Here is an 18,160-nt window from a genome sequence, read left to right as displayed (position 1 = left end):
TTGTGGAGAAAGGGCTCTAGAGCGCAGGCTCAGTAGTTGTGGCGCACAGGCTTAGTTGCTCCGTGGCATGTGGGATCTTCCGGGACCAGGGCTCAAACCTGTGTCCCCTTCATTGGCAGGCGAATTCTTAACCACTTCGCCACCAAGGAAGCCCAAGCTTTACTCTTATGAGTATAAATTTCTCTTCCTTCTTGGTACCAAGAATAGGTGGATTTCTCCTAAGCCACTATAGTAGTTCGCTTTTACCCGAGATACACTGTAAATCACGTAACTGATCTTGTTTTCTTCTTGCTTTGGCTGCTGAGGTTTCTCAAAGCCAAACTGTGGGCTACCTTTTGCCAGTAAACAGCAGTTTACAGTGGGCAATTTCTAATCCCATCTTATCCCTGGCTCCATCTTATTTATTCCTGCCCTGTTTTCCTTTTCTCACTTTCTCCCCTCACTTAATTATTTTTAAAAGATGAGGCAGCTAGCATTCTTCAATTAACTTTTTTGAACAAAGCATCAGAAAAGGCATTGGGAACAGAGAAATATGTCATTCAATGATATCAGTGAGAGCAGATGAAAGCACTTGATATTCTGCAGATGAAGGCAAAAGTTACATTACGGGAGAAAGGGAGATAAGAGCTAAGCAAATCACTATATCATGATCAGGGTCCACAGTCACACAACCCAGAAGCAGGAACTAGTGGAGCCCGGACTGGTAATCAGCTAGTAAGGAGACCTACATCTCCTCTCACTGGGAGGAGATGAAAAATCCTTAAACTGCCTTCATAGAACGTGATATTCTCTTCTGTATTCCGTTACTAGTTATATAGGTGGATATTGTCTGGAGCTAGATTTGCCTATACTATAAAGGGTTCTCTTATTTGTGAATTTGCATTCTGTCCAATTCCCTTGCCATCCTTGGCCACCCAACCCTACTCAAAGCCTTGTCCTGCAATACTGGGAAAAGAGCTTTTGACTTCCTGCCAGACTGTGATAGCATTCCCACACAGATGAAAAAGTAGACTTGTGCAAAGTTTCTGCCCCCAGGGACTTTCAAACCGCCTGGAGAGATCAGATGCAAACATGTGACAAGTTATGTCATTAAATTATTACATGTTGGGACTTCCCTGCTGGTCCAGTGGTTAAGACTCTGCACTCCCAATGCAGGGGGCCTGGGTTTGATGCCTGATCAGGGAACTAGATCCTGCATGCATGCTGCAGCTAAGAGCCCACATGCCGCAACTAAAAGATCCTGCAGGCCACAGCTAAAGATCCCGCAGGCCACAAAGAAGATCCCGCACGTGGCAACGAAGGCCCAGAGCAGCCAAATAAATAAATATTTAAAAAGTATTACATGTTGCTCTAAATTTGTAAAATGATGAATATGAGCCTTGTGAGTAGTGAATTTTTTCTGTGTAAGTGGATGGGACATAAAAATTAATCCCAAAAAATCTGCCTTTTCCTGTTTTTTTGTCCTGTTAATGTCCAATCAAAACAGATCACAACAGACTAATACAGCCACTTACCTGCTAGAGCCTAAAGTAGGGGTTGACTGCCTGTGCTTTTGCACAAACTATGGTTAAATCATTAGTTTATAATTTAAACTTTAGTCCACAGATATGTCTTATGGAATCCTGACCCTGCCTGGGACTTTGCATTCATAAATCAGGACATTAATTGTACAATACTTATTGAAATAAATGATATTTTAAATGCATTTACCCATAACATAACTTAGATAATTCTTCATTTGTTAAATAATGCAGATGATTTAATGTAAATATTAAACTAATGTATAGTATCCTTCATTTCAGTTGCATGGTTTATTTTTCTGAACACTGGCACAGAAAAGAAGAGGTGGGGTGGCAGTGTCCATGTAGATACTTAAAATGAAGTGAGGAAGAGGGAGTAAATGATAGAGCAGGGGAGTAGGGCTTAGAATAGGACAAAATCCTTGGCAACCTGGATACTGTGAAGCATTGCAAGGAAGCTGGGCATAGGAAATCTAAAGTTGGAGGGGATGATACAATCTACTATTGATTTATTGCCTATAAATTTAACCCATTTTAAAATTAAAGGGACTTGCCTGGTGGCACAGTGGTTAAGAATCTGCCTGCCAATACAGGGGACACGGGTTCGAGCCCAGGCCCAGAAAGATCCCACATGCCGCGGAGCAACTAAGCCCATGTGCCACAACTACTGAGCCTGTGCTCTATAGCCTGCAAGCCACAACTCCTGAGCCCGTGCGCTGCAACTACCCCGTGCACCTAGAGCCCGTGTTCCGCAACAAGAGAAGCCGCTGCAACGAGAATCCCACGCACAACAAACAGCAGCCCCCATGCAGCAACGAAGACCCAACGCAGCCAAAAATAAATAAATTTATTTTAAAATAATAATTTTTAAAATTAAATTAAATTAAAATATGTCCTTAGTTTACATGGACTCTTTAAGCATTATCTCTTCTGTGAAGCTTAATCTCTTCTGTGAAGTCTTTCACTGTACCCTCTCCATTAGGCATGGTTGATTATTTCCACCTCTGGTTATACAAATAGACACTGCATACACCTCAAAGTACTGCATTTACCACACTGTCCTGCAAGGATTTGTTTAAGTGTCTGTCTCCCTTAGGAGACTGAACAACGGAGGACGGGGACTATGTCTTCCCAGTTTTGTGTCTGTAGTGTCAAGCACGATGCCTGGCATGTAGAAGATACTCAACAAATCTTTCTTGCATTAAATGAATACCCAGTGGATGAATGACCACTTATTGTACAGTTGGAACTTTAACTTTCCCTAAAACAAAATTTACAAAACTTTATTCACAGATAGTGTGTTAAAGAATGACATTCATTTTTAATTTTTGGCTGCGTTGGGTCCTCGTTGCTGCGCGTGGGCTTTCTTTTTAGTGGCGGTAAGTGAGGGCTATGTCTTCATTGCCGTGCACGAGCCTCTCATTGCGATGGCCTCTCGCTGCTCTGCATTCACCCGAGCCCAGCCTCGAACTCCTGTCCCCTGCGTTAGCAAGCAGATTCCCAACCACTGCGCCACCAGGGAAGCCCGGGAGGCCCCTTCGTTTTTAAAGGGAGAATATCCTTTAGTTCGGTAACCTTAAGGACTATAAACGCCACATTAAAATGTACTCGTGCAGAGTATCTCTGAGGGGTGAAGACAGCGAACCACCGAGATGCACCTCACTCCTCCGGGGAGCCTAGAGAGGGCCCGGAAATGCCCGGGAGGGGTGGACACAGCAGGGAGTCGGGACGCACTTCCTGCTGGGGCTATTCCTGCTGGTTTTTGTCACGGGACTTGTCAGCTTCTGGGAGGAGTAGCTGCGGGTAGGAGGGGGCTGGGCAAGGTGGGGGCTTGTTAGGGAGGGGACGGTGGGCAGCCGCTGCTTCGGGGAGATCCGATGAGCTCCGTGGCTTTTTGCTGGGTTTGCTGTCATTTCACCTGAAGGCAGAACTCCGGGAAAGTGCGCACTTGCAGGAGAAGGATGAGTTGGATCTGGACCGCAAGTCAAGGCAGGGTCGCTGCTCTGCCCCTGAGTGATGGACCTTGGATAGTGAAAGTGGAGGAAGATTCACCCGGAGGTGGGGAGTCCGACCCACCAGGGGACTGTCCGGATCCCGAAACTTCCCGACGGCATTTTAGGCGGTTCCGTTATCAAGAGGTGGCCGGACCCGAAGAGGCGCTGAGCCGACTCAGGGAACTTTGTCGTCTGTGGCTGAGGCCCGAGGTGCACTCGAAAGAGCAGATCCTGGAGCTGCTGGTGCTGGAGCAGTTCCTGACCATCCTGCCCCAGGAGCTCCAGGCCTGGGTGCGCAAGCACTGCCCGGAGAGCGGGGAGGAGGCTGTCGCCTTGGTTTGGGCTCTACAGAGAGAGCTTGATGAGACCTCACGCCAGGTGAGGAGTGAACGTGTTCTGGTGGTGGGAATGGAGGTGTGAGGGATGCTGTGGTCTTCATAAGTTCTTTCCTTATTACATTTTGCGTGAACTTTAGGATGTGTATGAAACATGAGCCCTTTAACCTAATGGGACGTCACACCATCTCCAGGTAGGTAGGGTCAGAGTTATTAAACCATAGGACACCCAGCTGGTGCCACAGAATTGCCTGACCTGTGGAAATGCACACACCTGGTGTCAGAAGTGAAGGAGTGTTGTAGTGAATATTCAGAGTACTGAGAGCAGAGGAGACACACAGGAGTGTGGTTTTCCTTTACAAGGAAAGGAGAGGCTCAGGGGAAAACACATTACTGCTGTTGGTGAGGTACCTTCCTCTGAAGATAGATCTTTGTATCCATTTCACAGGTGAGGAAACAGCATCTGAAAGCCAGCACTGCAACTCGGGACTCTGGTTAACCTGTATATGTTCAATCCATATCAGGTGTCTGCTTTGATAAATCACAGCAGTATAACCCAAATGAATATTTTGCTCTCCCCCCAAGTTAGTGTAGACAGTTCAAAGAAAGGCTTTTCAGGATTGCAGGAGAATGCCACCTTCTGTTTTTAGTCACTTTGCAACTCCCGCATCAGTACAAGGCTCACTGATAAAGACTCCGTTCGTCGTGACTCGGTTTCTCAGCGCTCGCAGACTCCTCTCTGGAGTCCGGCTTCATCCTGGCACTGTTGGTGACGCCATCCTGGGATGGCAGGTGCTGAGGGAGGTCTTGTGTTGTTTCAGGGGTTGGTGACAGTCCAGGATGTGGCTGTGTCTCTAACCTGGGAGGAGTGGGAGCGTCTGGGCCCAGCACAGAAGGACCTCTACAGGGAGAGTGCGCCGAAGGATTATGGGAATGCAGTCTCGCCAAGTAAGTGCCCTGCCTTTGCTTGTTTCCAGCTGTGTGATTCCTGGAGGGCTTGCTTCAGTAAATCCCCCAGCCAGCCTGCCATTCAGACACAGGTTGAGAGCCTTCGAGTCCCTTTTGTGACCCAAGCAAGACGTCTCTGTTCTGTATTGTTAGGTGATAGAGTCAGCTTTTTATTTTCGTTCATTTTTTAATAAAAATACATAAGAAAGTATAAAAACATAGAATGAGCACCTGAGGATTAACCACCCAGGTTTATCGAATTTTAATATTGGCCATGGCTTCATTTTTTTTTTCTGAAGAGATAATATATTACAGCCATAGTTATAGGTGAAGCTCTGTGTACCCTCCCTGAAAGCTCTACCCTTGATCCTTCTCCAGCGGTAACCAATATCCTGACTTACCATTTCCATGTTTGTTTTATATTCTTTCTACTTATACATGTAGCCACATATACACACTCTCTCTATATAAATGTATGTAAACACGTAAATATGTAAACATGTAAACGTATATAGTATTTTTACATGTTTTTATAGTATATAAATTATATTACTGGATGGTTCTTTTGCACCTTGGCTTTTTTCTCAACATTGCATTTTTGGGATTTATCCATGTTGATACGTGTAGCTCTAGTTTATTCATTTTAACATCTATATATTTCATTGTATGACTATTCCAATATTTACTTATCCATTCTCCTGTCAACGGACGTTAAGGCTTCTAGTTTTTCACCATTACACACAGTATTATACCAAACGTTCCTGTCTCTTTCTCCCTGTGTTCATATGTAGGAGTCTCTGAAGAGAATATACTTAGGGATGTTTGCCCATCTTGCTGTCCAAAATGATGGGAGCCAATCTGTACTCCTACCAGCCGTATATGAGAATTCTTCTTTCTCCACACCCTTGGCAGCATTTGGTGTTCAGCTGACAGCACGATGTCTTAACCCAGTAGCCCAAGTGTTCCTTTTAGAATGTTGGTTTGCATCACACCTCTGCTCATAACCTGAATACTCCTCATTTCACGCAGAGTAAAAGCCTGTGGTGCCTGATGGGACGTGGCCCTGTTCCCTTCTGCTCTCCCCTCACTTACGCCCCCAGCCTCACTGACCTTGCTGCTCCTTGAGCGTGGTGGGCATCCTGCCTCACGGTCTTTGCTCTGATTGCTCCCTCTGCCTGAAATATTATTCCTCCGGATCTCCACCAAACAGACTCCCTGGCTTGTTTCAAGCCTGTGCTCACATCTCACTTTTCGGTGAGGCCTGACCTGACCGTCATGTTAATACATGATTCCTGCCATCAGCCACCTCACAGATCCCTCGCCTTGCCTGACGTGGTCCATAGCATTTATTACCCTCTGACATCCTATATATTTGACTTTATGTTCATCTGTTGTCTGACCACCCCTTCTGGAATGTCAGCTCCACAGGGGGAAGGATTTTTGTCTGTTTTGTTCATTTATATCCCAAGTGCCAAGAATAGTGCCTGGCACAGAGTAGGTGCTCAGTAAGTAATACTGTTAGGATTAATGAATGGTGTATCCTTATCTCCTCTCCTTTCCTCCACTATCTTTTAAATTGTTCTGTGGCTGTTCTTTATGTTTTTGATACTAATCCTTTGTTATTTTATTGGTTATAGAGGTGGCTTGTCTTTCTAACCATGGCGTTTTTGTTATATAAAATTTTGAAATTTTAATATAGTCAAATTTTTCAATCTTTTACTTTATGGTTTGTGTTTTTCGAATCTTCTTAGGAAAATAGGCCCTTCTCAATCCTGATTCCAACTTTGCAGAGACAATAACTTTAAAATCTTTTCACGCCTTCCAGTGGTATTTATTTTCATATTTCTAAATAAGATGCTTATTCTGCTGGGTTTTTGTTTCTCAGTTTCAGTTATTATCTCTTGACTGCCTGCTAAGGACGACAGGGTCCTGTCTCCCCAGCATGCTCACATTTACAGTCCGTAATTCTCTCAGCATAGTTAAATCAGTCTGTTTTTGTTAAGGGAGTGTTTCAGTATTATGCCTATATAAATATTATCTATATTCACCCACCTAATATGTATGACTGTAAGTCTTTTCCTTTACAGCTTTTAGTTTTTCCCAGAATTAATAATGCCTCATTCTGCACGTGCCTCCTTTTCTAACTCCTGAGCACCAGTTCACCCACAAACTCTCTGTTAGAAATGTAAACCCCTCTCAGTAAGTTCAGATTCATCAGATGGGCCATCAGTTTCATTCTCCCCTTGGAGAGTTCCTCCTCAAGCTTCCTCTGCTCCAGGCTGGATGGGCTTCTCCAGGTCAGTTACACAGCTGTTGTCCTAGAACGTTCCTTCACTCTCACCTTTTTCTCTTTCCCGGATCCCATACGATTTTCTTCCTTGGTTTACCCCCTCCATTTGATATAGAACGACCTCCGGTATATTACAGAGAACATATACTTGGGAACTCAATGCATGTCTAAACGCCTTTATTCCTCTCTCACATCCAGATCCTGGTGTGGCTGGATGCAGCATTCCACTTTAGAAATGACTCTACCCTTGAATTTTGAAGACGGTGGATTTTGTAACTAGCTTGCCATGTTGCAATTGAGAAATCTGACGCCACAGTGATATTTTATCCTTGGTGTGTCATCTGTCCTGTGCAGAAGCCTTTAGGAGCTTTTCTTTATTCCTGCTGGTATGAAATTTCACAATGGGTGTGGCTGGGTGTGAGGTTTCTTTTTTCATTCACTGTTCTGAGTAGTTGGTGGGCCCTGACGATATAGACGCTTGCGTCTTTGAGTTGTGAGAAATTTTTTGTACTATTATTTTATCTATTTATTTTTATCTCATTTTTTCCTGTTTTCTTTCTGGGATTTCTTCCAGTTGGATGTTGGAACTCATGGGCTGATCCTGTAGGGTTCCCTACCTCCTTCCCATTTCCTTATCTTTTCTTTCCCTTTCTGGGAAATCTCCTTAGCTTTATTTTCCAACTCTTAGGTTGAAATATTTCTGCTCTCATTAATATTTTGAAGAGCTTTTTCTTTAAACATCCCTTTTCTTTTCTTTCTTTTTTTTTTAAGATTTTTTTGATGTGGACCCCTTTTTTTAAAGTCTTTATTGAAATGGCCACAAGACCGCCCCTGTTCTATGTCTTGGCTCTTTGGCTGCGAGGCATGCGGGATCCCAGCTCCCTGACCAGGGATCGAACCTGCACCCTCCGCATTGGAAGGCAAAGTCCCAACCACTGGACCACCAGGGAAGTCCCGAAATATCCCTTTTCTTATTTTTTTAAATAGATTTATTTATTTATTTTTGGCTGCATTGGGTCTTCGTTGCTGGGCGCGGGCTTCCTATAGTTGCGGTGAGCGGGGGCTACTCTTCATTGCAGTGCTCTGGCTTCTCGTTGCAGAGCGCGGGCTCCAGGCATGCGGGCTTCAGTAGTTGTGGCACTCAGGCTCAGTAGTTGTGGCTTGGGGGCTCTAGAGCACAGGCTTAGTAGTTGTGGCACATGGGCTTAGTTGCTCTGCGGCAGGTGGGATCTTCCCGGACCAGGGCTCGAACCCGTGTTCCCTGCATTGGCAGGCGGATTCTTAAGCACTGCACCACCAGGGAAGCCATATCCCTTTTCTTATAGCTTCCTTGTTTCCTGGGTGCAGTACTGTCTCTTATTTATCTGCGAATATTAATTATAGGTTATTCAGTTTTCTCTCATTTCATGGATTGCATGTTTCATTGGCATTTCTGTCAGAGGTTTTCCTGAAATTCTGGTAACCTTTCACTTTCTGTTTGTGTTTAGCAGTTAAACCCAAGCATTCTGACTGGAAACTATTGGGAAGGACTTGTGAACTGTGATCTTCAGGACAGGGTCAGGCATCAGGCGCTGTTTTACCTGGAAATTCCCACATGTCAGTGTCTCTGGGTCTTTGGCCCAGGCTGCTAAGTTTTCCCATAGAGTGATTCAGTCAACAGATATTTCATTGCGTGCAGATAAGCCAGGTGCAGTTCTAGGTGGGAATCCAGTAGGGACTAAAGCCTTTGAAATCCCTGCCCTTTCTGCCAGGAGGATGTCAGGCTCGGGGCTGACAGTTTGAGCCTGAACAGAGGACAGTGCATGGAGGTTCCACCAGTCAGTGTGTCCATTTTCACTTGACTCTCCTCATGGGAAGGTGGTACCTGTCCCCTGTTCTCAGCTGTGCCTCATGTCCCCAGTCCTGAATTTATCTGGTTCAGCCTTCCTGGAGAGTAAACTGCAAGAATTCTGGACTGGGGGATGGAATCCTTCACAGACTTTCCATCAGTCCTAGATTTACTGCCTACCCAGAGCCTGCCTTCAGACTGGAGGCAGCTGGTGTGTCTGTTACTGTAGCTCATCTCTCTTAGTAAAGCATCCTGCGTGCATGGGATAAAGGTTGTACCGTCTGTGTCAACACCTTCTCCAGTAGTGCCTCGTGTAATACAGTGATTCACACGACAGTGCAGTGGGGCTGGGGCAGGAGAGACGGGTTGGCCGGCGGAGGCAGAAGTATAAAAGGAAAGAAACGGGGTTTGTACAGGTAAATGTGAGCACATCTGACAGGTTAGTTAAAATAATTTAACTTCAGGAGTGGTTTCATGGAGGACATTAAAAGGGCTTTGGCCGGGGCGGGGGGGGGGGGTTGTTTTTCTGCTAGCACTTTCTTATTCACTCTTGTGCAAGGATGAAATGTCAGCAATCTGTATCTTAATGTTTCAGGTTTGGAAACCAGAACTGAGAACAAAGAGTTGATTCTAAAGCAAGAAATTCTAGAAGAAGTGGAGCCACAAGGGCAGCTACAAGAGTCTCAGGAGAAGGGGCCCCTGTCTTCCGACTGTGGGGTTGCCCATGAGGACAGGATAGAAAAGCCATCAGGCGACCCCTCACTGCTGAAACTTGAAAAGCCTCCTGAAGATCAGGGAGCCACCAGCATCTCAGATCTCAAGAGTGCTCCCAGAGAAGAGGGAGACTCCAAAAAGAATGAATTGGGGACTAGTGCCAGAAGTTCAAACTTCGTTCCTGCTCAGCACATCCAGACAGCAGAGAGACCCATTACCGGTGATGAACGTGGGAACTATTGCAAACACAGGTTAGATACCGTGAAACCTCATGAATCTCCTGACAGTGGGGAAAACTACCGTCATTCAAGCCTACTTGAGGCGCAGAGGCGGTTCCATGAAGAAAGACCTTATACGTGTGACACCTGTGAGAAGAGTTTCAAACAGCGTTCCGACCTCTTTAAACACCAGAGAACCCACACCGGGGAGAAGCCCTACGGGTGTTCTGTCTGTGGGAAAAGCTTCAGTCAGAGTGCTACCCTCGTTAAACACCAGAGGACTCACACTGGAGAGAAGCCTTACACCTGCCCCAAGTGTGGGGACAGCTTCAGACAGAGCTCAAATCTCAGTCGGCATCAGAGAGTCCACATGGGGGAGAAGCACTACATGTGTCACGAGTGCGGGGAAATCTGCCATATCTCCAACCATTTTAGACATCAGAGGACACACCAGGGAGAGAGACCCTACACGTGTGAAGAGTGTGCGAAGAGCTTTAAACGGTGTTCCGACCTCTCCAAACACCAGAGAATCCACACTGGGGAGAAGCCCTACGAATGCCAAGAATGTGGAAAAAGCTTCAGTCAGAGCGCAACCCTTGTTAAACACCAGAGGACACACACAGGTGAGAAGCCATACACGTGCCCCAAATGTGGGGACAGCTTCAGACAGAGCTCACACCTCAACCGGCATCAGAGAGTCCACATGGGGCAGAAGCACTACACGTGTCACGAGTGCGGGGAAATCTGCCGTCTCTCCAACCATTTTAGACATCAGAGGACACACCAGGGAGAGAGACCCTACACGTGTGAAGAGTGTGCGAAGAGCTTTAAACGGTGTTCCGACCTCTCCAAACACCAGAGAATCCACACCGGGGAGAAACCCTACAAATGCCAAGAATGTGGGAAAAGCTTCAGTCAGAGTGCAACCCTCGTTAAACACCAGAGAACTCACACTGGAGAGAAGCCTTACAGATGTCTTGAATGTGGGGACAGCTTTAGACAGAGTTCACACCTCATCCGACACCAAAGAATCCATAGAAATAAAGCCCCATCATTTTGACATGCTTCTGCATGAGCTGTTTTGTTTCTCTCTCTCTCTTTCTTTCCAGAAACTACATTCTTTGGCTTTTGGAGTATTTCAGTAATCATGGGTCATACTGCCCTGGGCATTACACCCAAGAAAGATTGAGTCCAGCTAGAGTCTAGGGACGCCCTTTGGTAGCGTATTGCCTTGAAGCAGGACTGCGTGAGTCAGGAGCCCCACCGGAACATACTTTCCAGCAGAGCGAGGGCGGAACCATGAGAGTTCTGTCCTTGTCACTCTTCTGGAACCTCTGCTTTTGGGCCAAATCTTGTCCCCCCGTGTTGCTTCCCTGAGAATGTATTGCAGTCACTTAGAATTGTCTTTCTACTTAGATGGTAGATATTTTATACTCCAGAACACCTTGTACAGTTCAGTGCCTACAAGAGGCACTCTATATATTTGACTTTTTTAAAAATTAATTTTGCAGAGTCCCTCTTTCTTTCCCATTCTTTCCTTGTTGCATTAAACACAGCTAAGAACTTGGATTAGAGCCTAAATCTATCTGATTATCTTTCTAGTGCTACCCACTGATAATATGCATTGCATCCATATTTTTGGAATTTTTTTTTTAATTAAGGGAATACAAGTACATTATTGGATATCTGGGAAAACAATAGGGGAAAAATTACCCAAAATCCCAACACCACAATCCATTTGATACCGGTATTTTGGTGTATTTCCTTCTGATTCTTTTTCTGTGCACATTTTTCTGTATAACAAAAATCACAGTGTTTATATTTTATATCTTCTTTAGTATTATGTCCTAAGGATTTTACATGGTTTTCCTAAATGTTATGCTTAATAGCTGGTCATTTTCCATCAAGTGGATGTAACAATTCCTTTTGTTGGAAGTTTCAGGTCTGTCTCATTTTTCATTGTTGCAAAAAATGCTGTAGTGAATGTCAGTGTAATTTTAGGATTTGGATTGTTCTTTAGAATCTAACGCTACGTTCAGAGAAGTAGAATTCCTTGATCAGTGTTTTAGTTATTTTATGGCTTTCAATACACCTTTCCCCCAAAGCAAGTGCCAAGTTACATTCTATTATGAGTGTGCCCAGGAAGAAAAAAACATGTTGATAAACTGGTAGCAATCTTCAGCGAGACTCAAAAAGCACTATCTATAAAAGATTGGTAAATTTAACTACACTATATTAGGAAAAGACAAAATAGGAATTACAGCCCATGAAGATGAAAACATACTCAATTACATTAGTAATAAGAAAAATGCAAATTAAGCCACAATTAGATACTATTTCACACCTTACAGATGATCTAACCTTTCAAAATCTGTCAGTACCAAGTACTAACAGAGACGTAGAGTGGTGGGAACTCTCCTCAGCTATTGGTGTGTAAGTTGTTACATTTACTAGGGAAAACGATTTGGTGCTACTTCTTAAAGTTGAACATGTATATAACTTATTTCTAGGTCTTTTCACAGGGAACCAAGAGGCATTTGACATGCTTTTTTGTAAAAGCCCCAAACTGGAAACATCCTGAAAACTGATCAGCCAAAGAGTTTCATAAATTGTGCTATATTCCTGCAGTGGGATACTCAGTGTCAGTGAATATGACTGAACCACAGCTATACAGAGATGCATGATTCTCAACACACATGTAGTGAAAGAACAAGAGTATGATTCCATGTACACTAAGTTCCAGAAAAAGCAAAACTAGGTAATATATTGTCCAGACAGAGATAAGTGGTATATCTACATAACGCAAGAGAATGATTAACCTTTATTGAAGAGGAAGGGAGATGAGACTGGAGAGAATATAAGGGACTTTTGTGATTCTGAAGGTGATTTATTCCTTAACTAGGATGAGGAGGCATGGGTGTTACTGTTTACTGTCATATATATTCATATACTTTTGAACTGTGATATCTCACAAAAAACATGAAAAGTTTATTGTGAAGTATTGCTAACATACACGAGTGTAGACTAGAGAGAACAATTTTAAAGAACATTCACATATGCACCACACCGATTAATCAATTCTTAATATGTCATATTTGTTTCATATCATTTTTTTTTTTGGCTGTGCCACACAGCTTGTGGGATCTTAGTTCCCTGACCAGAAATCAAACCTGGGCCCCCTGTAGTGAAAGCGTGGAGTCCTAACCACTGGACCACCAGGGAATTCCCTTCATATCATTTTTAAGGAAATAAAACAATATAGGACTTCCCTGGTGACGCAATGGTTAAGAATCCACCTGCCAATGCAGGGGACACAGGTTCGAGCCCTGGTCCGGGAAGATCCCAGAAGCCACAGAGCAACTAAGCCCATGCAACACAACTACTGAGCCCGCGCTCTACAGCCCGTGAGCCACAACTACTGAGCCCGCGCTCTACAGCCCGTGAGCCACAACTACTGAGCCCACACACCACAACTACTGAAGCCTCCACACTTAGAGCCCGTGCTCCACAACAAGAGAAGCCACTGCAATGAGAAGCCCGCGGAGCGCAATGAAGAGTAGCCCCCGCTCGCCGCAACTCGAGAAAGCCCGCGCACAGCAACGAAGACCCAACGCAGCCAAAAATAAAATATAAATACATTAATTTAAAAAACAACAACAGGGGCTTCCCTGGTGGCGCAGTGGTTGGGAGTCCGCCTGCGGATGCAGGGGACGCGGGTTCGTGCCCCGGTCCGGGAGGATCCCACGTGCCGCGGAGCGGCTGGGCCCGTGAGCCATGGCCGCTGAGCCTGCGCGTCTGCAGCCTGTGCTCCGCAGTGGGAGAGGCCGCAGCGGTGAGAGGCCCGCGTACTGCAAAAAATAAAATAAATAAATCAATAAAAATTAAAAAACAACAACAATGTATACTGTAAGGCAGTGGTGCCCAACCTTTCCAGCACCAGGGACCAGTTTCGTGGAAGACAATTTTTCCATGGATGGGGGTTGGTGGGGTGGGGAGATGGTTCAGGCAGTAAGGCACGCGACAGGGAGCAGCATATGAAGCTTCACTCGCTCACCTGCCACTCACCTCCTGCTGTGTGGCCCAGTTCCGGTACTGGTCCTCAGCCCAGGGGTTGGGGACCCCACTGTAAGGGACACTCATGTGCCCTCCCTAATCCCATTCCCCTCAGCTTCAAGCCAACTCATTACCCAAGGAGAGCACGCTTCTGTAGTTGTCCAGCATCACGTCTCTGTAGAGGTCCTTCTGAGCCCAGTCCAGTGTGTCCCACTCTTCCCTGGTGAAGTACAGAGCCACGTCCTCAAAGGACAGCAACCCCTGGAAACACAGCGACTAACTGCAGCTGCAATTCTTACAATAACTTTGTGAGCTACAGTTTTATTATTACAGATGGTCAGTATTTGAGGCTTCTCTGGCCGTTTGGTCTCTGCTGCAGTCACTCAGCTCTGCTCTGGTAGCACAGACACAGCACAGACAACAGGAGAGCAAACGGGTGTGGCTGTGACCCAATAGAACTACTCCCGGCTCCAGGTGAGTTTGCCGACCCTGCTCTGTACAACCCTACCTTCCACATCCTGTATTTCTTCTGCCCGGATCTCTCAGGAAAGAGATGGCTCATTCCCATGAGGTCACTGAGGACGGGGCAGCGAGCGGGCCATTCACACAGGGATGGACAGGCTAATGGGACACAGGGATGGACAGGCTAATGGGACACAGGGACAGACAGGCTAATGGGACACAGGGATGGACAGGCTAATGGGACACAGGGATGGACAGGCTAATGGGACACAGGGACAGACAGGCTAATGGGACACAGGGATGGACAGGCTAATGGGACACAGGGACGGACAGGCTAATGGGACACAGGGATGGACAGGCTAATGGGACACAGGGATGGACAGGCTAATGGGACACAGGGGCGGACAGGCTAATGGGACACAGGGGCGGACAGGCTAATGGGACACAGGGATGGACAGGCTAATGGGACACAGGGGCGGACAGGCTAATGGGACACAGGGATGGACTGGCTAATGGGACACAGGGGCGGACAGGCTAATGGGAACCACCCAGGCGGGCTGGAGCTCGTGGGGCTGGCTGTCGTGGGCACCGCTACCCACTAGGTGTGAAGGGGGAGGACGGGAGGGGACACTGGGATCCAGAAAGCTGCTGGAGAAGCAAGACTGGAGCGGGGGGCAGCCCAGCAGGGAGGGACTGAGGGATAAACCCCCAACAGCGATCCCCTGCAGGCGTCTGGTCCCCACCCCATCCCCCTGCCAGAAGCCAGCCCGAAGCAAGAGCAAGGGAGCCCGTGGATGGAGAATATAAAGGCCAGCCTCCCAGGGCGCAGACAAAGTGGGGAACGGTGGAGAGTGTCTCCACGGGCCAAACACAGACCGCTGAGCACCGTGCCCACGGCAGAAGTTTCCATCTGCAACTGTGTATCCAGCTCCCGGGGGCCGAGAGGCCTGGCGTCTGCCCCCCACACTCGCCGTGGTTCAGGGGGTGTTCGTGCGGAAGGGCTTCAGCAATAGGAACACCAGCCCCACCCGAGATGCTTCACGCTGCTCCCCTCTGCAGACAGACCCTGAGTCTCGCAAACGACAGGCCTTTCTTTCCTCCTGCCCACACCTGGCCCAATGCTTCATCTTACTTGACTTAGCAGCAGCATTTAACACAGCTGATTACCCCCTGCTCCTTGAAACTCTTTCTTCAACTGGTTACCAGGATGCCAGACTTTTGGCTTCCCCTTGCCTCACTGGCCACATCATCTCAGTCTCCTTTGCTGGTTCCACTTCCCCTGACCTGGAAGTGTTGGAAGCTATAGGCCTCAGTAATAAGATCTCACCTCTTTTCCATCCATACTTATTCCCTTAGTGATCACAGTTTCATAGTTTAAAATACCATTCACACAGATTACTCCCAAATTTAAAGTTCCAACTGGAGTTCTTCCCAGAGCTTTGAGTTTCCAAGGAAAATTCACTTTCATTCAGTCCTCCAGATGGGATTTCCATGAACCTCTGAAGCAAGATGAAAGAAAGAAATGAGGACACACTATGAACACCAAGCTGAGATTTCACGGGAGGGAGATTAAACTCAAACTTGCCTGGAACTCAACAGGAAGGGGCTCTACGGTAGGCTCCACTTCTTCTGTGCTCTGTTTTTGGGGCAGAGAAGCATCCTCAGTAGTCATAGCTGGAAGGAGTTGCAAAAAAACCATGAAGGAGATAAACTATACCTTCCCACTTCCAAATTCACTAGGACAAAAGCTATCACAAGACAGATGAATTATATACATAAGGCCTACTCCACTTAACTCAAAAAGCTCAGATAAAGACAATAACATGAAAGTGCTTTGACCAAAAAGTTAAACTCATGGACCCATAATATCTCAACCTTTTGGAATAATCTAATGGGGGTGGAAGAGTATGACCTGTTCTTTGTCACAAAAGCAAGCACTGTGGAATATTCTCCCCTCCACGGATTCAGAGGGAAGGGAATGTGGATGAGAACAGAAATGTGGAAAGAGGAAGATGAGACAGGGGGATGCTATACAAGGAGCCTACTTATGGATTTCCAAACATGGTACCTTACTGAGTTTCTCTACTTTGGGGCCTTCTCCTGACATGTGTCTGCTTCCCTTTTCTTTCATGCAGAGGCAACTAACCTTTTCATTCTCATCAAGGGTATTTCCTCCACTTGTCCCCACCTTCAACTCCACGTTTATTTCTGTAATTCTTAACTTTTTCTTCAACTCCAATGGTCAGATAATCCATGATCAACTTCTCTTTGTTGGCCTGTTATTGCTATGACTCCCTCCTTATTCACTGTTTTAGATGAGATAAACATAGACTTTCCAGCAATATATAGTCTGCTTCTTTGTATATCATTCAGCTCTACCCGAAAGCTCTGGAGAGAGATTTTGGGGTAGGCCTTCCCCTCTCTGGAATTGATTCCTACTCCCTGGGGCATCTCCCTCTACCTCTACTCCTAGGAGGCTTATTATTTTGCTTAGAACCCTTATAATTTAGCCTAAATCAACCTTCACAGCTGGAAGACCCTCCTCTGGAGTACTAAGGTCAGTCACTGGATTCCACACGGAAGCAAAAACAGGAGAGCACCGGGGCAGTGAACTGTGAGCTTCAGTCACACACCTGGTTCCAGACGGTGCACAAACTCTCATGAGACCCTCAAGCACAGAAGTGGCCATTAGCTGGCCTGTGAATAATGTAGCAGTAACTGCAAGCAGGGCTCCCACAGTTGCCTTATCTTTTCCTATTCATAAACACCAGGCAATTGATAGATGGGGCCCTTCCTTACGCATTAAGATCCTGAAAATATACAGGCCGGGATTCCCTTCCACGTTGAGTCGAACCCCAAATACAGGCAGGCCCCAAAACTCTGATAGAGCAAAGCACAGAAGGGGAATGAGTAAGACACGGACCCCATTCTTTTCTTTCTGTCCCCAAAGTTCAGAACCTTAAGAATCTAGGTGGAGCGACAAGAGCTAAAGCTAATACCAACGAGAAGCACTCGCGCTCTCCACACCTCGGAAGCCGAGCCCTCGGTCCTCCGCACTCCCCTTCCCAGAATCCCTCGGTGTGCCACGCCCCCTTCAGGCTACCGGACTCCATTTCCCAGAGCGCTTAGCGGCAACCTCGCTTCCGGGACTCCCCTTCGCTCAGAACAAGGCTCCCGAAGCCGGCTAGCTACCCAGCCGGAAATACTCCAAAGGAGTTCGCGGAGCTCCCGCGGTTGGGACGGGGACGCGGGCAGGGACTAGCCCTGACCCTGCCGAGGCCTGGACCTGAGAGACCGGCCCGCGCTGTGGTGGGAGGCATTAGAGCCGCGCGCCCAACGGGCGGGTCGCGGAGGTCCGCGCCTCTAACCCGGTCTTCTCTTACCGCCGGACGCGCTGCGGACCCGGCTCCCGCCCCAGGGCTAGACTCCGGCCGGGCTGCGCTCTGGGAGGGGCGGGAGGGGCGGACACAGTCGCCTTCCGGACCCACGGAACTGCGGGGAGACAAAAGGCTCGAGCCCGAGGCTCCGTCTGGAGTCGCATCTGCGCACTTGGAGGCCACCGCGCCGGGTCGGGGGTCCCGGCGGAAGGACTCCACTTCCCAGAGGACTCGGGGACACCGGTGCCTGTCCTGAGAGCGCCTGCAGAGCGAGGGGAGGGAACTGCGGGCCTTTCCTGTCGGCCTCGAAATGGAGATCATTCCCCACCTGATAGGTCTCTTTTCTGAATAAACTGAGAAGCTGTTGTTTAAAAGCTCAGAGTGATTTGAGTGTCTGATTATTCGTTGGGAGTGGGCGATG

The 18,160-nt window shown here is 47.0% G+C and overlaps 1 protein-coding gene and 1 long non-coding RNA gene across 3 annotated transcripts; one reads left to right on the top strand and one right to left on the bottom strand.

Moving 5' to 3' along the window:
- The first annotated feature begins 3,326 nt into the window (after positions 1 to 3,326).
- On the top strand, positions 3,327 to 10,922 carry ZNF394 (zinc finger protein 394). Its single transcript, XM_060284815.2, has 3 exons — positions 3,327 to 3,892; positions 4,671 to 4,797; positions 9,511 to 10,922. Exons 1-3 carry the CDS (start codon positions 3,482 to 3,484, stop codon positions 10,905 to 10,907), a joined length of 1,935 nt encoding a protein of 644 aa, XP_060140798.1. The 5' UTR covers positions 3,327 to 3,481; the 3' UTR covers positions 10,908 to 10,922.
- A 536-nt stretch (positions 10,923 to 11,458) lies between these two features.
- LOC132593466 (uncharacterized) lies at positions 11,459 to 17,950 on the bottom strand. Of its 2 annotated transcripts, none has more exons than XR_011376731.1 (5): positions 17,390 to 17,950; positions 15,948 to 16,036; positions 15,690 to 15,861; positions 14,035 to 14,161; positions 11,459 to 13,695 (listed from the first exon to the last, which is right to left on the bottom strand). It is a non-coding gene; the product is annotated as an uncharacterized lncRNA (long non-coding RNA). The 2 variants fall into 2 exon arrangements; XR_009559013.2 differs by having other exon boundaries at positions 17,746 to 17,950.
- Between the last annotated feature and the right edge of the window lie 210 nt (positions 17,951 to 18,160).

Source organism: Globicephala melas, chromosome 15, assembly GCF_963455315.2.
Source record: "Globicephala melas chromosome 15, mGloMel1.2, whole genome shotgun sequence".
NCBI classification, from domain to species: Eukaryota; Metazoa; Chordata; class Mammalia; order Artiodactyla; family Delphinidae; genus Globicephala; species Globicephala melas.
This window is presented reverse-complemented; position numbering and strand designations above follow the sequence as displayed.